The sequence below is a fragment of the Styela clava genome, chromosome 15 (genome assembly GCF_964204865.1).
Source record: "Styela clava chromosome 15, kaStyClav1.hap1.2, whole genome shotgun sequence".
Lineage (NCBI taxonomy): Eukaryota > Metazoa > Chordata > Ascidiacea > Stolidobranchia > Styelidae > Styela > Styela clava.
In genome coordinates this window covers 9123666-9145937 of record NC_135264.1, presented here as the reverse complement: position 1 = coordinate 9145937, position 22272 = coordinate 9123666, and the positions used below count along the sequence as shown (strand labels likewise).

Genomic DNA, 22272 nt, shown 5'->3' with positions numbered 1-22272 from the left:
CAGTATGTAATTTTAGTAATATAACGAGTTGAAATGGATGTATGATTGTCTATGAATAAGGTTCCGGTAGCAGCAGTTTGAAATATATGCCAAAGTGGAGGAAAATGAACCTATTTGCTTTTGCAAATGTTATGAGGTAAGATTGGATGTGTTTCATGCAATAACACTATGTCTAGCTGAAAGCTGTGATCGGTAATAAGGGCGGACTTTTGTTGTAAAAGTATATCACTTTTTTCTGATGTTCACGATTCGAATATTTGCAGAAAAAGACATTCATGCTCAAGCTCATGCAACAGTCTGATCATGAAAGTTGCTGTATAATTGTACATGGATCATTTGGATGGAATAGACAGCACATATGTGAAGAACGTCCCTTTCTCATTTATGAGAAGTCACAATTGGCAGTTTGTGGCCTAATATAGACTTTTGTCATGCTATCCCATATCTACGTATACGATGATAGATGACATGAAACATTGCTTCGGTCACTAATAGATTACGCCAGTGCCCTGTGATTCTTTTTTCTAATGTGCAAAAAATAAAACAATATATAATCTTTAATTTCTTATATCTATTCTGCATTTGACACCCTTAGGAATAGTAATCATCCATGTTATGGTAGCCACCCACAGGTAAGAAACCTTGGAATACTCAATGAAATTTATTCAACTCGTGTGTGGGATATAATTTATTATTTGTTTTAAAACTTGCATAAATACAAATAGACAATAGTAGTAATTTTTCTCCTGTTCGTAATTGCATTTTGGCAAGGGTAGATAGTTAGCAAATTGCTATCCATTAGTTTAGTATTTTCTAGATATTTTACTGGATTAGTTACAGTTCTCTCATCTTGTACGACCGTCTTTGACATCACAAACTCCTTGCTGAAATATTTTCAGTGGGTAGGTAATAGGAAGCTCAGATGTCTGTAATTGTGAACTCGGTGTACCATACAGTAGTCTAATTAAACAAACCCCTTTACTGTCCCAGTATGTACCCAGTAGAAGCAAGTTTTTAAGGTAACGATCGACTGTTTATGAACATTCTTCAGTAGTTTACACGGTGTTTCACAATCAAGGTATAGCATTCTGTGTACACAGATTTTGGTGATCATGTTGTAAGAGATCAAGCATGAAAGTCTTCTCCAACTGTAAGTGTTCGAATTGTGAACATCTGGAACAAAAAGGTATATACTCACATGAGTCTGTAATTGTTTGTGACTACAGTTTTCATCTAAGTTGACTTGGGCATACCGGTGGGATCATTGCGTGCAAATAATAATGAAAACTCATCGAATCTTACCTTATAATTTTTGAAAAAAAAAAGAATACGCCATTTGTAGTATACTTTCTGAGCTAGCTGTATCAATATGGCATCCCGCTTCTGTATTAACATAAGTAGGCCTACCATATTCCAAATGTGTACGGCATGTTTACTACAATACCATAACGCCTCTGAAAAAAAATTGTTTTTTCAAATAGTATGTTTATAAATCCCCCTACAAAACACCATTACATTTCTATTTCTTATAAGAAACATTGCAAGTCAGACCTAGGCGCGTTAACTTTCAGAGTAAGAAATCGCAGGCGTCACTTCATTTTGCATCAGCGAATGCGGAAGTTGGAACAGGTCAAAGGGTATGAATATCGGTAATTATTCCACCTGTAGCTATTATGCTGCTGGACGTACGGTAAACTTCCAACATACATTGTTCAGCCCCTTGACGGTATTTGCTGTTACTCATTGAACGGGCGAGTGATATGATGAGTCGAACAATGCTATTCTTCCTTCATATCTTGACTTAAAACCATGTGTTGCTCTTCCGGCAGTTGTAGAGTTCGTGTGGTGTCGTTAGATTCAGTATACTTATGCATAGGTTGATAGAGCAGCTCGAATATTACACAGTGCGTTATAGTTTGAGGCTAAAACGTAGCAGTCATTTTGTTGAGAGTTAATTTATTCTGACTTCTTGAGCTTTTATCACAGATAGTTATTTCTATATATCTATATTTCTTGTACATCGTCTTAACTATGTCATTGCGAGAGATAAACAACAATAAAAATATCATCAAATGCCATAAAAAGTAAGATCACCAATTATTTACTGATCTGTCGTCTTGTATATCATATATAATAGATAATTTTTGAGTTAAGATATTGTATAAGCCAGAATCTCCTACCATTAATTTAGAAATTATTTTTTACTTTCAGATCAAATTCAGAGAAATTGCAACACAAACTCGTATATTACCCAGAATGGTTTCCAATAAATCCCCATTTCCTCATTCACCAGAGACATCCTACGCCATCGGTGTGGGGGTGCTTGAAATCAACATGCGAAAAAAACTCGGAAATGGCTTGTGTTTGGTCCCATTTAATAGGTAAGAATATAATTTCAACAACTCTCTGTAGTCTGTATACATACATAACAATTAAAAGTGTCTTACTGGTCTTTCTTTGGTTTTTAAGGTCGGACGGGATCTTAATAACAAGCCGGGATTAGTATTTAAGTTTAGGAATAATTGGTATATACCAGGGGTGGCCAACCTGCTTTTGACCGTGATTGAGTAAAAATAGCTCGCGATCGACTGATCGGTAATAAGGTCGTACACAAAAACGAATGGGTCTGAATATGCATATAAATGCACCCACGCATACAAAAAACTTATACAACGCAAACGCATACAAAAATCCCCATTGTTAATAAAATCGACATAAACTTGTATTTTTTATGTTCTATTTAAGTTGTTGATTTGATTATTTGATTGTAACCGCAGTAAACGTTTCATCTTTTATTTAAAATTTATACAAATCATACAATTCAGGGCAATGGGCATTTTGATGTCTCTACTACCGTTATCGGGCTTGCCCAGACTCAAATGATGTCTGTGTATATTGTATTTTGCGCATGGACAATACTGTATTCTTCCTGTTTTAAAACACAAAGCAATTTTGGGGGTTATCAAAATTCACTCAACATCAGACGCGATTGACTGCTCGAGACGTGGCGATCGACCGGTCGATATACGCGTTGGCCACTCCTGGTATATACAGTACGTTATGATTGAGAATTTACAAGGGCAACTTATTTTACATTTGGTTGATTATAATCCTGCTACCGGAAATATGGAAACGGAGTCAGATTTTAGTATCCCAGACCAGTGTTTTTATGTTCAAGAGTTGTACAAAGAAACTTTTTAGGGCCGGTTCTGTTTTCGGAGTCGACTTCTCAAATGCAACATAGTAAAACCTTTAGTGCCGAAGTATTTGCAATCGAAATTTTGTAATACTGAACTTGTAGTAAATATGGCGCAAAATTTGGAGTTTCAATTGAGCTGGATGGAAATTGAATCAGATATAATGGCCTTCAATAGTATTAAATATAATTTTATATTTCAGCGTTTGTAATCACCGCTGTCGCATTTCATTATTTTCTACATCTACCATCTGAATATTTTATTCGAGAGTGGGAAGAGAAATTTGTCATAAGCTTTGCATTTATTGGAACTTGCACTTGTTGTCTTCTATCTACATTATTTCACACTTTTTATCATTATTCGGAACAAGCGTTTGAATGCACTTTGAAGTAAGTAAGATTCATTTTAGTAGTCTTTGTAGCAGACGAGGGTAAGGATAACATACCTGAAACAAATCAAGGGCGTTGGTAATTGCTGAAAAGGGGCATATATATAGAATGAGCTCTGGTCTGCATACTTTCACCCTAGGAAATTTTAGCGCGGTTCTTGATCAACCTGTAATGGCCGAGCAGAAACAGCAAAACTTGATAAGCGACGCTAAGATTATGTGTAGTTTTCAGTGGGCCCACTCATCAAGCCAGGGAAAAAATTTTACGTTAGACGAAGCAATATTTTTACCAAGAGAATTTTTGTAAGTTGGATTTTTTGTATCCAGATCCTTTCGTATTTTCGTATCTTTTTCAGTTTCTACTGTAATATAAGCGCAGCTCGTTTGGCATCAACGTATTTTCCATAACTCAATGGTCCCTTCCTTTCAAGCGTATCTCAGTTGGTCTTCCTCATAAAGATGTATCATCTCACAATGATATATATGTCAATGGCTCAAAGCTATACCAAGAAGTTAGATAGCGAGAGTATGCGATTTATTGTGATACAAAATTTGCCATATGACACGGATATATATTATCTTCTTTCAATTTAGAATTGATCTTTGTGGAATTGTTGCGGGAGTTGAAGGAGGTTGGGTCGCCTTGCTATATTACTCTTTTTACTGCGAAACTATGCTTCGGGTGAGTAAAAATCTGTAAATTAATAATTATTCCAGAAAGTGTTATCAATATTATTAATCTAAGTTGAATAATTTAGTCTCGGGGGCAATATAGGATCATCAAACCCATTATTGAACAGCTCGGAAATGATTTTCGACTTGTACTTGGAATGAGTAAATATGTCAATTTGCTGAAACAGATCACTATGCTGTCTCAGATAACAAATTGAATGATATATTTACGCTATAATAATAATATAATTCAACTCCAGGCAATAGTGACGGGTGAGGACTGGTGTTGAGAATTCTGCTTTTGGGTGGCCGGGTATTGTCCTCAAATGATTCACGCCTGTAGCTCTTTTTTGTATCTACGCGTGGAATTGAAGCATTTACTATATAGCATTGATTTGTTATTACTTATATCAGATTTTTATTTCAGAATTTCTACTTGGCTGTAATTTTTATGAATGCAGTGGGCTGTGCCTACCGTATGACGAGGAGCCACTTACTAAGATATGAAAAAAGTAAGGACCGAACGAGTGAGTCAATTTTTGTAATAAGCGAAAAAAGCGTTTTCATTTTGCCAACAACCATTTTTCCGTTTATGTATTTTGACTTTATATCGGTACTAAATCTTTACAAGTCTAAAAGATGTTGGACAAATCTTCAACCAAAATTATTTCCAAGGTTGAAGCGATTCGTCATGCAAGTTCTATGCGATTAAGAATCAAATTCAAGAACAAGTGCGAGTAAAGCTATACATACACAATACATACTATTTACATTCATTTACAGGAATAGCACTATTCATGTTTTCCCTCATTCTACCCGGATATGCAAGAATATTCTACAACGATGGTATAATAACAGCAATGAATAATGGCCATAACTGGTCTTTTCTCGGATTTTTCGTTGCGATAATAGGTAGGTTTGAACTGTATACTCCTCACCCATACACGGGGATGGCTTATTCATATAAATGTTTGATTATGAACGATTCATTTCGTTAGCAGTTTCTTCGGCGCTCCGGAAGTGTGTGTACCAATATGGAGGTAACTAATTTTGTTCGCCTGATTTATATCAGCTTGTATAAACGGACTGAAATCTAAGGGCAGGGAGTATATTCACTTGGCTAAGACACAGACAGTCTATTACACAGCTACTCACAGACAGTCCCCAAACTCGTAATAGAACTAAAATAAGGTTAATCGGAATAAAATTATGGCCTAACCCTAACCTTGTAGCCAACACACACTAGTACCGTTTCTGGAACAAAAAAATATGTTTTGACGGAGAACGCCTTTAACGATCAATATATTTCATTTTCAGGTATATATGTATATTCTGAAAAAATCCCTGAAAGTTGGTATTCCGGAACATACGACCACGTGGTAAGTTCCATCTATAGGGATCCCATATGGTCAGCACAGGAAGTAACAATTTTATTCGTTTTACAGATCAACAGTCACGTGTTATTCCATTTCGCTGCTTCAATATGTATGTGGTTCGTGACACTAACGTTGTGGTTTCTGCGTCAGCAAAGGTTGGAACTAGGAGATACTTGTCCCAACGCATAGCGACATTAAACAATGTTACGAAATAGTTTTTATTGCCACCGACTTGCACCTGCCAGGTCCGACCATATTTTATAACAGTCGCAATATGTATAAGCAAATGAAATTGCTGTAAACCATACACAAAACTGGACATTCATTTTCTATATCCCAAGTTCCAATATTTTTGAAATTTGGTTGCATCCAGCTATGATCACCCCAACCCTACAATAATTTCAATACAAGATACAATTCTTACAAAAACAAAACAAATACAACAAAATAAAGCACTCGGAATATCACAAAGAGATACAATATTGCGAAGCCATTGCGTCTTGGGCATCTTAATTAGTTATATTTTTGGCACTTATATATTATATTTAAGTTATCGTTTAGCTAGCTATTACAGGATCCGTTTAGGAGTGCATTGTACATTTGAATAATGGTCCTATAATGGTGCACTGTTCGCATAAAGAGAACTCCTCGTAATAGCCGCAATTACCACGCAGACTCAATATTAATCTGGAATGCAGTATATATATTCATTTAGTCTTAGCAGAATGATTTATTATTTTTTGAAAATGTTTGTAAATTTATCTTATAACCTTGCATGACTGCTGCAGAGACATTCGAGATGAATGAATTAAAGATTAGTTCGATGATTTATTTATGCGACGTTTGTAAGGAACCCAGGAGAATGATATTTATCGCGAAACCGGTTGGTATTCATCACGACAAAATGTTTCTTTATACATGTTGACTTCAACGTGGTCAAAACTCAGAAGGTTTCCTTTTTTTGCGATTTGTATGTGTGCTAATTACTACTAGATAAATGAAATATTTTTCAAAAAACATGATCCAAATTCTTTTTTCATCGGGCACTAACAGACAAAACGCAACATTTATATGGCTTGTTCAATAATTCACATCACGGACCGAAAACCTACTGACCATCAATAAGCTTGTATCTATTTCAAATCTTCATTTTCTAAATTAGGCTACTGGCCTGTCATGAATACAGCTACAAGCCTTCGTTAATGGATAGAACTTCACATATATGTTCTGTTGGTGCGGCTATACTATGACTACTATTGCACATACCAACTTGCCTAAAAGAATTATAGAAACAAACCATCGCTGTATTATGACGCGTGAAAATTACCGCTCAAAACATTTTTAGCCTCTACCGTTAAATGAAACAACTTTTACAACCGAACCATGCTAACATTTTAAAAATAACTGCCTCCTTGAAATTCCGGAATATCCATTCGGGATGAGCCGAAATCATGGGGTTCCAGGATCAAGATCACATGATGAGGATCCTAATCATACTTAAGTGTATATATTATATATATACGTTTCAGCAGGATTCCAACATGGTAGTACTATGGAGCGAAAAAGCGCAAAAAAAAATTGTTCCGAATTGAAAACGACGGCCGCCACCTTGCTAAGTTCCATTGTGCGACGACGACCGCGATCTTGCTGAGTTCCATCGTGCGACGTCGGCCGCGATCTTGCCGAGTTCCACCGTGCGACAACGACCGTCATCTTGCCGAGTTCCATCGTGAAACGACGACCGCCATCTTGCTGAGTTCCATCGTGCGACGACGGCCGTCATATTGCGGAGTTCCATCGAGCGACGATGACAGCCACCTTGCCTAGTTCCCTCGTGCGACGACGGCTTCGCCTGGTCAGCTCGTTCAAATAAGGTCATAATGGGATACTTCTTTGGTTACGGCATTAGTATTAATCTGGACACGTACAGGATCAATCAACCAATCAATTTTATTTCGGTCGCTCTGGTATAAAACGAAACAAAAACAAACACAGAGGACCTGGAGGACGGGCATAACTTAGAAAAGTTAAAAACTGTACCAGTATCACACCAGGGAAAACGATGTGCAGTGACAGGAGGTACCGGTAGCTATCCTATGTGAAGTTTTCAAAGTGCTGCAGGGTCCGTTATATGCGAGGCATAGCTGGACTTCTCACCGCTGTTCGGTTACGACTTCCTCCACCATTAAGTACATGCATCTAAAACAAATAATTGGCTAACATTGTTTATTCCTTATTTATCATTTGTTTATTTTGCTTATCCGAAGGTGCTGTAGGCTGGATGACGGAGCAATCCGTCCTTCGCAACACCTGTCCTTTCCTTGTTACCCAAAAACTTTAATGTTAAAACTTTTTTCTGATTAAGTGAAAAATAAAACAACTATTGAATAATATCAATATATATTGGCTTTTTATCTTCAACAGAATTCCGATACAGAACAATCTAAAAAGGCCGAAAGTTTGCATTTAGCCTCAACTCTATATGATTATCTGCAAAATAACAAAGTAGGTCCATTGTTTTTGTTCCATCTATATCTAATGCAAATAGTTTGTCTGAAGGATCGGTGCAGAAGCTTCCTCCATCAACTTCTTTGTCTCCGAACACGCCAGCTTCTGTTGTATATCTGATGATTAGCTTTCTGTTGGACAAAATAAGATATGAGCGCATATTGCATGTCATGCAGCATGCTTTGCTATCAAAAGGCTTAATGAACTCTACTTTGTATTGATCGGTTGTGGAAATCTCATTTTTGCCCAAAAAATCAACAGGATAAAAACACTAGATATGATGATAACCTTCTTGCGCTATCTTTACAAACAAAATCATCCTTCCGATCCCCATTAACGTCTCCCAAGTAAATATCTGCACTGGCACAAGGAGAAATTCGACCTTTCCAATGTAGTTCAGTCATTAAACCAGAAGTTGTTGTATGTCCAATTGCACTGAAACATTAGGTGGTGTCATCAACCCGCAGAAAAATCTGATACAACTAGTATCATTCGTCATACAAAGTTCAGTGCAAAGCAGATTCTATAAATTAGGATTAAGTGACAATGAAGGAAATGTTTTCAGTCATCACACTTGTTGGACGTGACGAACTCATTCAGTATTTGCCAGTGTACCCACCAATACAACAAACAAAATCCAAGTTACGTGAAAATATCGCCTAATAAAAGTTTTCTGATTAAACTTTTTCAAGTCTCTCGGCATTTACTACTCGTAATTAACACAATGCACTTCGCTACGACACTAATATTCTTTATTTTTGAGAATGTGTGTGTGACTCTGATTAAACAAATTTTCTTAAAAAAAAAAGATAGCAAGTGGAAAGCTTGACCCTACAATCTGTAGCATACCCATGGGACCACCTGAAGTATGCGCACCAAGATGGCGCACAGCCTGTACCAGGTTAGGGTTCAGGTTATGTGACATCTTGGTGCGCATACTTCAGGAGTACGTATCCATGATTTTTCACAAATTTCTTAGTTTTAAAACTTTTATCATTTTTAGAGGACAATCAGTTGGCTGTTATTTTCAAATATCATGGTAATAGCTCCTAATAAGTTTCTACTGCTGTGAGAATAAATAAGTGTGTGTGATTTTCTTTCAGCTAATTTGATAAACAATAATAGGACTTACACATTTCCGTCTAATTCAATACAAGCTGCGTCAGTTCTTCTATCTCCATTAAAATCTCCAAAATACCACTGACTACCTGCCCCACCACATAAATCTGGTACACTGTCTTCTTTTACATCGAACAAACTCGTATCTAAAAAAAATTCTCGACTATATGTTAATGAAATACTTACAGTTGCATATAGTCTTCTTTTGAAATCGCAAAAACGCTCTGTGTCCTCAAATTTTTTTTATAACTTATACATATTATAGGATTTGCACACAGCTGACTTGTGGGCCTTAAATACGATCAAAATATTTTCTCGATTGAATACAATTTTGTTCATGGAAACTCACAAACTACTACTAACGGTTTAAGAACAAAGTGAAAACCTTTGGCTCCACTATACTTTTCTACAAAGGAATCTCACTCTCATCTGTTCCATCTGCCCCTCTGTCTGAGCTACACATTCCAACGTTACAATTCTCTGTTTCTGTCTCAGGGTTATAACAGAATGTCCTACATGCCCTTTGCCTGCATAGTGAAAATATTTCATTACATAACTAGGAACTTTACATATGTAATAAACAAATAAATAATGCACAATCTACGAATTTGCTGTTGTAAAACTAAAAGACTCAATATAGAAAAATTTATCACATAATAAAGTAACCTGTGCAATTTTTTTAGATTTGGCAAAGGCATTCGATACGGTTGATCACAATATTTCAGAATACAAATTGTCCCATTACGGCATACTTGCATAACCACTTAATCTAATCAAATCTTATTTAACAAAGCGCCGACAAAATTGTTATAAATCTTCTTTTCAATACGTATCATGTAGACGTAGAGTCCCAAAAGGTAGCACTCTTGGCCCCCTACTATTTTTAGTTTACATCAATGACCTTTCAGTGCGTTTGATACCACGCTATTTGCTGATTATACAGCTCTGCCACAAATATTGTAGATTTTCAAAATTTAATGAATTTGAAAATAAAGCAAATTGACCATTGGTTGAAACTAAACAAATTGTCGCTAATCTATTCAAGAACAAAATTCATGGTTTTTGGGTCTGGGAAAAAAATAAGGTTCGAAAACTTGAAATTAGTTTAGAGAGAACAAGCGGTATAAAATAACTGGGAAAATCACATAGATTACCTTTCAAAAAAACTCTCTCAATTACTTGGAATATAAATTAAGGAAATTTGTTAACCTTGAAATCAATAAAATAGTTTATAATAGCATGGATTTTTCACATTTTCGATGAATTTAATAACATACGCTAAAAAATTGCCTTCAACCAGTTTCATGCAGCGCCTGCTATGTGTTTTAAAATAGGAAGAATGCAGTGCTGTACTTGGAGGAAACTATAAATTAAAATTGGTTCCATTACATTTGAACCCACGTACATTTGAACCCATGACAATTGCACCTGTATGCTATTGCATCTATGGAATTTTTTTTGTTTCACGGATAGTTAAACCCATACTAACCCTAACCCATGGGTTTTAGCACCCGCATATAGATTGAACCCGTGGATATACGCATGGGTTCAAATGTACGGTCACCATTAAAATTAGATACTGGGGTCTGATGAACATTTAGGGTTTGGGGACATTTATTTTTCGCTGTTCAGACAATTCATGGGTACAAGTTTTTTGAAAAACTTTCAACTCTTACGACTAAAATGTAGGCAGGCATCAGATCTGAATTGTAATATTTGAATAAATCTTGAATAAAGGATGACAAAGTAACAAATTGAATGAAACATAAAAAAAATCGAATTTTTGTGGAATTCGCCCACAGAGCCGAGCTTATTGACAGTGGAGGAATTTTTGTATGCGTGTTCACAGTTATCTGCATATTCAGTAGTCATTCGTTTTTTTTGTATGACCTTATTGCCAATCAGTCGATCGCGAGCTATTTTCAAAATTTTAGTCGATCGCGGTCGAAGGCAGGTTGGCCACCCCTGATCTAGAATACATATTAATAATGCAAAGCTGTGGATTTCTTCAATTGAAATAAATTATGTTAATTATGTGAAAATTTATGCATCATTATGAAAATTTGATGCTGCCAGAGCGTTTACAGTAGTACTTCTGGGGAATTGATTCTTGAAGCCTCTTAACCGGGTGCAATTGCGATGCCTTCTCTAGAGTGTCCTCTCCTGGTAGAAACTCTCCTTAGTGGTCGGTTGACCTTGGAGTCTTGCCCGCCCCCTTTTGATTATTTTTCATGAATACTGTTGTTTGTTTATACTTGTTGCATTATGTAGGCTACTTGTATGTATGTATTTAATGGAATATTCTTAAATAAATCATTATCTTATCTTAAATATAAAACTCAACAACTTAACTATAGAAATATCTTACTATCACCTGTCTGCAAACAGAAATATATTTCAACTTCTTTCAGCTCGTATATTTTTTATATAAACAGGGTAAACTCCAATATAGAATATTTATACTTTATTATTTCCCTTACCTGACCCTCGTGCCATCACAAGTAGCTGAACAACTTGACCAAAGCCCCCAATCTCCTGCATTTTCAGGCGTGGTTGTTGTTGTCGTTGTTGAGTACAATGTTGATAAATATGATCCCGGGGTTGTTGTTGTGTACAATATTGATGGATATGATCCAGGTGTTGTTGTTGCTGTCGTTGTGTACAATGTTGATGAATATGATGAACCTTCAGCTGCCGAGCATGAATTAGAATTACATTCTCTTGTCTCTTCGCCTGGGCATTTCTCGTAATCGCATACTTTATGCCTTAATTAATAAAAATAGTTAAAAATATCGGATCTGTGTTGGATTGGCTGTTACTACAGATGCTTGCCATTGCACCCCTGATTTACTCTACATGGGTTCGCAAGTTTTATATCATCTGGGGAATAATCATGCGGTAAAGCAGCATTTCTCAAACTGTGTTACGCGGAACAGCTTCTTCAGAGTGCTCCGTCCCTTACAGGGATTGAAATAACGTCTAAATTGGTCCCAATGAAAATCTCGGCTGTACTTCGGCGAATCTGGCTCATTAATTTGTAACCCCAACTAGCGACAAACAGGCCTTAAAATCTATACAGGCAGACAGGCCTCGTTCCGGTCTGGAAAGCGTGCCATTTCCGTTAGCCTTTTAATATCGTTTACCGTTGGCTTAATTTTTCAATTGTAAATTTTACAGCAAACTTTTTAATTTTACCACAGGCCTACTTCTTTTTAAACCACCCCCCAATTTTATCTTATAATTTCTTGGTGCTCCGCGAGAGGAGATAAAGATTTCCTTGTTCCACAAGATAAATATAAAAATTTCATCCAAATATGTGAAGCCTATCGTAGTTCAAAACTTTGTTGAAAAACGATGCAGGATAATTCAAACCACAAGTGAGCGCTGTGCTTCCACATCACTGTTCATGCAACTGGCCAACTTTACCACAGTGAATTGAACTGCATGGTTCACAATATAATTAGCCTAACAAAATATCTTATCCAATTCCAAAATCTGACACTAACCTAGTTTGCGTTCCTTCACAGGTAGCAGAGCACTCATTCCACTGAGTCCACATCCAAGTCCTATGTCCACATCTTCCTACATTGCATAGCTCATTCACAGGAGACGACCCTTCACAAAACGTATCTCCACACAATCTTTGCCTGCAAATTTCAAGATATTTCAAATTGGAAAAATATTGATTTATTGTGTCCGAGTGATTAGCATATTGTACCAAGCAACACTGACATCTCAGAGTAAAAACCTTGGATGTAAGACTCACACCCACAATGAGTGAAATTGATCAAGCATGCTGAAATGGGGAAAATAGTAATCACGCTTACAAACATCTTCTTTCCAGGTACCACTAGCTGCTTGTCAAAAGCTTTGTTAAGGAAAAGATATTGGACTCTTCGAAAAAAATATAACCCAAACAGAAAAAGAGATGTTTCAAATGGTTTGAAAATAAATTTGTATTACCGGTAATACTTATTTTTATCATTATTGTTTATAGCAGGGGTCGGCAACCTTTTGTCGCTCGCGGGCCAAAATTAAGGTTGCAAGTCATTGTCGGGCCGCACATATTTTTAGAAAGTTAAAAAATCGAACGGATGGTACTTTTTATAATAAAAATCAAGCAGTGATACATCTCTCGAATAGAGTATAGATTTATTTCCTTATTGCATTTCATAAAATTCATTTGCATATTTTCGGCGCCATTGAACCCTTTGCACTTAACATCAACTTTTCTGCGTTTTGTTGCCATTTGCTTAATTATAATTAAATTATATGTTCAATTATATAATTGTTAGGTTATAATATAAAGAATATATTCGTCAAAACGGATGTTTTGTTACCATAATTTAGTGAAGCGTCGCGGGCCGGATTATAGTGCTCCGCTAGGCCGTAGGTTGCCGACCCCTGGTTTATAGGTTCCGATATTTATCATATCTGTTATTTATAATGAAGTATATATTATATTCTGTCAGATTATTATGATGTATTCGTTCAAGTCTTTCATCAAGTGGCATGGATTGCTGAGTAACACACACCCTAGTTCTTTCTCTTAGTTCTCAGCAATTGAACAATCGCTTGAAGTAGTATCTCTGAGTGTACATGGCATTGGTCCGAGGAAATTCACTTGGAAGAAAAACAAACATCACCTGCTGCGTATACCATCACAGGTTTCAGAACATCCCGTCCATTGACTCCATGTTGCCTGCTCAGCTGGAGGCAGAACTCCACAATCAGTATTGCAAAAGCTATAGTGAGGTATTCCATCAGGACAAGGAACACCATTACATAGTTTTCCTCTGATGACGAAGATAAGTTATTAATTAATTATTAGTATGTTGTTCCATTTCATGAAAAATTTGGGCCCAAATTCTCATACCAGAATACAAAGAAATATAAGTGTATTGTAGATTGTTGTATTTTATCTATGACTAGATATAATTCGTTTTAAAATACAATTAGTTGTAAATTTACCACATTGCTAAATACTTGGTAGATTAATCTTATCCCAAACGAACAGTAAGTGGAATCCTCACCCTTTATCCGGGTTTGAACTCTGCGAAATCCGTCATGTTGTAAGTGGTCAAAACAGAAAGATCCACTATTCCTTCTGAAAAACACCCGGGCTCGGCGGTGTGCATTAGGAATAAGCTAACCTCTGATTAACCTGAGTGGGTTAGCAGATTTGAATCCCATGCAAGGATAGGTATGTGTAAGAGAATTGCTGGACTACTTGCCACCTTAGGGTGGTTTATGTAACCGCAGTTTGATTACGGCTTCTGTAGTGTTCATGGTTCGATGGTCATGAATTACATGATTGATTTAGTCCTGCGCGATATAAATGCGCAAGGATACATGTCAAGGGGAGCAGAAGGACATTGACGGCGTGGCTGGTGCTGGTTCTATTGTATGGTGTTATTCGCTGTTTATTAAGTTGTATCAGATACTTTTGTGCATACTGAATTGTAGCAGTTTGTGTGCAAATACCGTGTGTTGCCTTGTGGAAAGCTTAGCAAAATAAAGAACATTGAAGATAGAGGCGAGACACTACAGCTTCCTCCACCATATATCCATACTTCCGAAACCAAACACGGTAACTAACAAATTAATCCCGTACCTGACATGAACTGGTACCCAGATGAGAGGCCGTGGTTCGCCATATGATGAAGCCGTGTTATTGGCTTCCTCTCACCTGAGATAAATATGTTAATCCTATACTATCCTAATCTCAAAATCGAACATGTTTACGTACAGAAACGTACATATACACATATATGTATAATATATATATACATTCTATGTGTTCGACTTTGTAATTGCAAGAAAGTTAAGATAAAAATCAATAGCTTTCAGATATGAAATGTTTGCAAGTTTACTCCAGGTTTAAGGGTAAGAAATATATACAAAAAATATTTCACCTTTCTCTTAGTCCATTACAAGTACTAGAGCAGTCACTCCAGGGTCCCCAAGTTTTAGTAGACTCAATCTCCATAGGACAATCTTCTACATTAAGTCCAATCCCACCAATACATCCTTCAAATGAAGCACATGCTCGTGTCCTAATCAAAATGTGACATGGAATTGTAAATTATTTTTTATTATCATACAAGTTGAATCAAAACACAGCCCTGAGAATCTAACTTAGATTAATAATTGGAAAGTTGAAAGAGATCAAAGAGAATTGATGAAAAATTTATTTGACGCTCTTCCTTGGTGACTATTATGCTGGTAGATAGCGTTGAGCAGGGGTGTACAACTGCACAACCTTTTTGCTATTGGCGGCCACAGTACATTTATTTGTATCAAATATGGCCTTCAGGGGGTTGATAAGCGCGCGAATTTTTTTGGCGTTTATGACGTCATAACTGTGTATTTGACCCATACGAGGTGCAGTCTGCCCAATTATGAAGTATGTAGGACCGTAGTAGTATATATTTACGGTAGGACTACTTGGAAGTATAATATTCGCATTTTAAACATATTTTTTTACGGTGGACCTATTCTTCTTCAGATATATTGCAGCAAGTTGCACAATTCTGAAAAAAAATCAAAAGTTTCTTTTTATTTAGTCATTTTTATGCTCGATAAGTAGAGCGATTTTATGATCTTCGGAATAATTTTTAATTCTTTTCTGGTTCAGCGTAAGCCATATAGACTATACATTATATTACACTGTGAGATAGGTGGTTAGCACACAAGTATCGAACCCAATATCAAGAGTTTGTGAGTGTTTATAACTATATGCACCTCTTTCGATAGCTTTGGAATTCTGAGACCTCACATTCACTCCACTCTCCCCATTCTTCCCAGACATCATTTGGTGGACAAGATGTTCGTATAGAACAAGGTTCAATCATAAGTGGTTCTCCTGTGAATGAATAGATTAGGTGACAAAATCAGCCGTGCTCGGATCGTAATTGTACGCAAAAATGAAAGTAACACAACTTGTTGATTGAATATGGATATACTGTATATTGAAACTTTCGAGCTCTAGCCCGGTGGTGGGGCGAGGCGATCGACAATTTTCCTCCTGCATTGAGCAGATTGCAACATTAATGGAATTGCTATATCTTCGCTGAGGATAGCCTCTTTAGCCTTTAACCCGAAGCCATCTGCCTATTCTAACTTCAATTACAGTATACAAAAATGGAGAAATAAGAATATGAAACCAGTCTTCTGCTATTTAGTTCTTTCCAGCCTTGATTTGTCTTATAAAAAAATGAGTCTGGGTTTGAAATGATAGAATGATCCTCTGTAATATTTAATCACATATGTTTGTCTATCTCTATTCCTAACCTAAAACATGTCCTGGTTTGATATTTTTAAACTAAAGATTTTCTAGTTAATCATAAACATAGGTACCTGGGCATCCAATGACATGCTTTCCCACAGCATTTTCACATCTTCTATATTTATATTTGTCACCATTTTCACAAGTTGCATCACAAGGTGACCAATCACCCCATCCAGTCCATGTTGCTAAAGATCAATGAAGCATTAGCAATTTATATAAATTTAAACTACCGTTGTGAGTTATGTACATATCAAACTTTGTTGTTTGCCAAGAAAAACAGCACGACATATAGATATTGTGCGTATTTTGAGTACAATGACAAAAAACAAAATCAGTTCGTAATGCTTTCTACGTTCATGGTCAGAACCGTCTTATTTAATATTTTTCAGATTCATGGATCCTAGACTTTTCCGGTCGTGTGTTTGGGAAAATTTGGTAATTCAGTTGTAGTCAACAATGTTTGATTTCATAAAGATATGGACTGTAGTCAAAAAATTCTGTTATTGAGAATCAATATTTAAAATTTTTTTAGTTTCCACAACCATGGGTTATGAGCAGGGCTGCCATCGACACGAACTCCAAAATAAGGACATCAGGGAAACATAATAATAGAATACCAAAGAACGAGAAGCAATAAACAAAATGTATTCATGACAGTGCGACCCGTGTCTAATCATACTTTGCACTAGAAAGGATTTTCTTCAGCAGTTCTTTATTCTCAGAGATAATCTGTTCCATCTCACTTTTAAGTTGTATTTTGATTCAAGTTACACGAACTAATTTTGGCGGGTAGGCTATTGTTTTGTCATTTTGTCAATTAATTTGCAGTTATTACGTAATGAATGCGTGTAGCAATCAATGAAGTTGTGAAATATCATTTCTAGCAAATCAGTCATTCGAATTGACCAATCTAAGTGCCTGGTATTAGAAGCTCTACCCATGAAATAAAGACACATGTCCAAATAAGGACGTTTCTTAAAATAAGGACGTTATGGCAGCCCTGGTTATAAGCGTGAATAAAATAAAAACATATCGTTTTGTTTTACATGCCTGAGAGCATTATGTGTAAAACAAATTAAAGCCCCGCGGAAAATGACTCTATCTTGATAGATTGTTGAACTCCTTCAATAGATTGTAGGACTCCTTCACAGGTTGGTCTGTGACCAAACATTGGAACGAATTGTACTGACTATCAACTAACTAAACCGTTATAATCATCACGAGTTATCAGTAGACTAGAAGGTGTGTGTTATTTTCTATATGAAGATACCGTTTTCTCGATTTTTTTACCAGTTGTTACTGGATCCAAGCAATCATAAAGTTTATTGATTTCAAATGCATCATATTCGGTAAATCCTGCTTTATTTTCTATCTTGATTGGAAATTCCGTTCCATATTCCACCACCGTATATCTACCAGGGATTTTCATGAAACTTCCACTTGGGTATTGCATCACTGACGTGATGTCATAAGGTACTCCAATTATTACGGCATTTTCTTTTTTTACTTTAATGAAGTTGCCTTCCATACCTAGAAACAAATTAGTTATTCTAAAGTAGTACTGGCTAATTTTGACAATACTTCATGCACAAATTCCGATATGCCCACTCGTGCGACTATATATATGAACTACCAATGAGAAAATTGCAAAACTGTTATGGCCTTGAAACATATCTGTATTAAAATCTCCGATTTAAAATTCGTTTCTGAACTGAATAAAGTGTTATCAATTAAAAAGTCCATGCTGAGCATATTCAATATTCAACAAACACTTGAGAAACCTCACCCTCTTCAACATTTTCCAATTTCACTGTAATGTACGCATCTCTATCAGCTCTACAATGTTCATGTTCGAATCCGAGCAAATGCTTGAGCTCATGATGAACAGTACTCGTTTGGTCACATCCCCAACCTATTGAAACAGTCTGCGGGGTCTTTGAGGTATCGAATATTCCAACAAATGACCTGAATATAAGAATACATTCTCACTTCAAGTCACTTTACATATACAAAGAGAAGAAATAGAGATTAACAGTAATCTCCCTGATTACTAAGTGCGCACGATTTTAAGCGTATTCCCTATTTCTGTAAAAAATAATGCCGTGAATCTGGTGGGGCTGAAAAGCAAAAAAATATTGGACTACAAACTATCATCACTTTTGAATTGGGCACTTGGGCGTTTAAAAGTTGTTTGGTAACAATTCATGAGTTATGAATAGAACATCCAAGTAAAGTCAACATCCAAGTTTTGGTGAAAATTACTGACTGCAATATCTTACAGATACTCACGAACATCCTTCATTAGTGTCAAACTTAATGTAATGTTCTTGATTTGTATGAGGCACAAAATCAATACATGTGCTTTCTGCTATCATCTTCATAGCTTTTTCTATAATCTTTGCCACAGCTTGTCCCAAATGCAACAAACAAGAAGTGTTTGATTCAATAAAAAGTTTTTGTAGTTTCGTGTCCAGCACTACCAAATTATCTATCACATGTTGCAAGGCATTTTAAATAAGAGGAAATTTTTAATTTTTCACATCAATTCCAAATGTAAAGAGAGGTTTCAATTGTTTTGAAAATACAGTGCATTATCAGTGCATTATTCTCACTGAATTACGTGAAAAGGCTAAATGTCGCAACAAGGTATTAAGTGAATAAAAAAAACATGGTTGCATGTCTTTTTTTCATGTGTAAATACATTAAATATCAAATGCGTTTACTTATTGGCATTGTTTCAAGATACAATTAAAAACAAATTTTTTTTTAGACTTTGTACGGTTTTCGGCCTGGAAACTCATCACAATAGATATTCCCAGGCATCCAAACAATTCAGTTTAATTACACAGCTAATCCAAATATTCAATAAACCTTTGTGATATATTAGAAATATTTTAAAAAAAATTTTTGATCTTTTTTCAAATATTACTGAGTAAAATTGATCACAATGCAAGTTTTATCATAAAATATAGCAATTCAAATTGTTTAAATCGAATTTAAAATTATAGCACAAACTAATAATACATATGAATACAATAAAACCTCACAAGGCTTTATTGTAGTTTCGTAAACATATCCAATCTGATATCTTCCATTAACTTCATTTTCGTTCCATAATATAGTATCAGATTCAGTGGATCCATAAAAAAGATCAAAATCGTCCTCATCGGCATATCCGTACTTCTACAGAAATTATGGAACAATCACTACCATTGGATACTTAACATAGATAAACATATGAACTCTACTAATTAATAAAATTAGACCGACGCTTTAATATTCCGCAATCAATGCCAAAATTGAAAAGTAATAAAATGCCCGCACTAATGAATTGTTTACTGCAGTTGGAAAAGAAGTTCATTCCAAACTGGAGCCACATTATAATTTTTATTAAGTTTTATATTATTTTTTTTTTAATATACGACAATAATATTTAGGAACAGCAATCACTCTCACACCCCCGAAGCGTGAGGTGATAAATTTGTGGAGGTCAATTTCATAGTATTTAATAGGCGCGGCGGTGTGGCTCAACGGGCTAAGCGTTAGGAATACGCTCGCCACCGCACCTCTAGTCACTCTGCATGGGTTCGCAGGTTCGAATCCCATGCAGGGATGGTTATGTGCGAGAGGATTGCTGGACTCCTCGCCGTCGTTGGGGGGTTCACGTAACCGCTGGTCGGTTACGGCTTCCTTCACCACCAAGTTCATGCTTCCGAAAACAAACAATACAGTAAAAACTAATCCCATACCCGACTTGGAATGGTAACCGGACGAGAGGCCGTGGTTCGCCATATGGATAAGCCGTCTTATCGGCTTTCCTCTCCCCCGGGATAAATATGTAAATCCTATCCTATCCTCATTTAGAGATGGCACACTTTTTTAATATCAATTGCTATACTTGTAAGCTTAAATTAAATTTTTTTTCCAAACAGATGGACAAAAATAGTTTGTTTTTCGTTTGCATACAATGGGTGTGGCGTGATAAGTTACATGCAACTAGTTTATCTATTTCCGAAAGAATGTGTAAATGTGTAGAATTGAGAGAGATTACAAACAAATTGCTAGTGTTTGTTCATTTGGTATGCAACACAAGAATACCTACCTCCGACATGGCTTTGACCTGCTGAGGAGCAAACTTAATATCCCCTTGATAAAGTCCAGAAGGCGCACATTCACAGCTAACTTGACATTTAGTTACGGGATCAGTCTCATAGTCGAATGGACAAGAAGTAGCACAAATCGATGAAACGAACGTGCAATTGGCCCCTAAATATAAATTGCTGTATTGTTTAACCTAGGTAATCAAGCCAACTTATATATTAAAAAAAATGATGAAAACTAGTGGCCTAAATGATAACAAAAGATACAAATATATATGAAACGAAGTAAAATACTCTAAATATTAGATACTAAACACGACTGTCATGGTAAACAATATTCAAGACAATAAAGAAACTTACTCAAGCAAGCATTTACTTCTATTGGTGATGGATTTTCAACTTCACATGACGCTTTTTGGAAATATCTTGGATCAATCGATACATCTCCTAAGAAATCAATTGCGGTATATATATTTTTCAATCAAAAAATGTGACATGTGCGATAAATTACAAAAAGACAGTCACAAGGCAAATATTTGATATTCAGCATAAAGAATCACTGCTCAAAGAAAATCTCTTTTGATCAAATATACTCCAATTACCTTGCATAAGCAGCGCAAGTATGGCTATGACTATGCCGATCACAATCAAGAGAAAAATAACTGCAACAATTAGTTTCTTCTGGTCTGAAAAATGGGATAAGGTAATTGATTGATTATTCAAAATATCGAACTTACAATTGCCAGATAATTATACCAATGATAAAAACATATCTCAAACATTCAACAAACGAGACTGCGAGAAAATAATTTCAAAATTTGTAACTCGTTGGGACAGGGTGGACCATCACCCAACAAAGACTAACGTTAATGAGCATAGACAAGTACAACATTGTTGTTGGTTACTATATCACTCATACCACTGACAGCATTTTCTAGCTCTCTAGCAGCATTGAGATTGTTTCGCAAATCTACCTTCCTACGGCAGTCAATTTACAGACAACGGGCTAAGCGTTAGGAATACGCTCGCCACCGCACCTCTAACTACTCTGCGTGGGTTCGCAGGTTCGAATCCCATGCAGAGATGGTTATGTGCGAGAGGATTGCTGGACTCCTTGCCGTCGTTGGGTGGTTCACGTAACCGCTGGTCGGTTACGGCTTCCTCCACCACCAAGTCCATGCTTCCGAAAACAAACAATACAGTAAATCTAATCGCATACCCGACTTGGAATGGTAACCGGACGAGAGGCCGTGGTTCGCCATATGGATAAGCCGTCTTATCGGCTTTCCTCTCCCCCGGGATAAATATGTAAATCCTATTCTATTTCCTATTCCAATCATAAACCAAAAACTAAATAAAATAACTCACCGGCACCAGATTTCTTCGACTGCTCTTCCATTACTTTTGTGAATGGTCACATCATGAAAGGACTAATTTGCCTTCTTGAATTATTTTATGAAAATCATGCTCGCGGGGAGAAATGAGCTGAAATCACAGGATTGCAGAATGTCAACTTTCGTTTTTATAACTTGTCGGTTATATGGAATATGATGTCATAAGTGATTGCGTAAATGTCCGTTCTGACGTTGACAACTTTCGACAGCGAAGTTTAGAAAAACTT

The 22272-nt window shown here is 36.2% G+C and overlaps 2 protein-coding genes across 3 annotated transcripts; one reads left to right on the top strand and one right to left on the bottom strand.

Moving 5' to 3' along the window:
- The first annotated feature begins 1974 nt into the window (after positions 1-1974).
- LOC120333915 (adiponectin receptor protein 1-like) lies at positions 1975-7882 on the top strand. Its single transcript, XM_078120411.1, has 8 exons — positions 1975-2084; positions 2212-2381; positions 3400-3586; positions 4180-4267; positions 4685-4784; positions 5041-5169; positions 5575-5636; positions 5703-7882. Exons 1-8 carry the CDS (start codon positions 2032-2034, stop codon positions 5820-5822), a joined length of 909 nt encoding a protein of 302 aa, XP_077976537.1. The 5' UTR covers positions 1975-2031; the 3' UTR covers positions 5823-7882.
- A 134-nt stretch (positions 7883-8016) lies between these two features.
- Positions 8017-22177, bottom strand: LOC120333891 (uncharacterized). Of its 2 annotated transcripts, XM_078120410.1 has the most exons (18): positions 22020-22177; positions 21254-21337; positions 21012-21098; positions 20654-20817; positions 19599-19734; positions 18841-18958; positions 18338-18516; positions 17842-18081; positions 16620-16736; positions 16005-16125; positions 15176-15316; positions 13907-14056; positions 12767-12907; positions 11741-12025; positions 9684-9787; positions 9274-9406; positions 8430-8576; positions 8017-8272 (listed from the first exon to the last, which is right to left on the bottom strand). In XM_078120410.1, exons 1-18 carry the CDS (start codon positions 22048-22050, stop codon positions 8077-8079), a joined length of 2574 nt encoding a protein of 857 aa, XP_077976536.1. In that variant the 5' UTR covers positions 22051-22177; the 3' UTR covers positions 8017-8076. The 2 variants fall into 2 exon arrangements, with proteins under 2 accessions (XP_077976536.1, XP_039257216.2); XM_039401282.2 differs by lacking the exon at positions 21254-21337 and having other exon boundaries at positions 22020-22174.
- Positions 22178-22272: the final 95 nt, after the last annotated feature.

Coding starts and splice junctions, on each gene's coding strand:
- LOC120333891 (XM_078120410.1), bottom strand. CDS start 22,050: ATGGAAGAGCAGTCGAAGAAATCTGGTGCCG. Junction 12,908..13,906: donor TGTGATGGTATACGCAGCAG/GTGATGTTTGTT, acceptor TGAAATTTGCAG/GCAAAGATTGTGTGGAGATA. Junction 8,273..8,429: donor TGTAAAGATAGCGCAAGAAG/GTTATCATCATA, acceptor TTTGTCCAACAG/AAAGCTAATCATCAGATATA.
- LOC120333915 (XM_078120411.1), top strand. CDS start 2,032: ATGTCATTGCGAGAGATAAACAACAATAAAAATATCATCAAATGCCAT. Junction 2,382..3,399: donor TGTTTGGTCCCATTTAATAG/GTAAGAATATAA, acceptor TTTATATTTCAG/CGTTTGTAATCACCGCTGTC. Junction 5,637..5,702: donor CCGGAACATACGACCACGTG/GTAAGTTCCATC, acceptor TTCGTTTTACAG/ATCAACAGTCACGTGTTATT.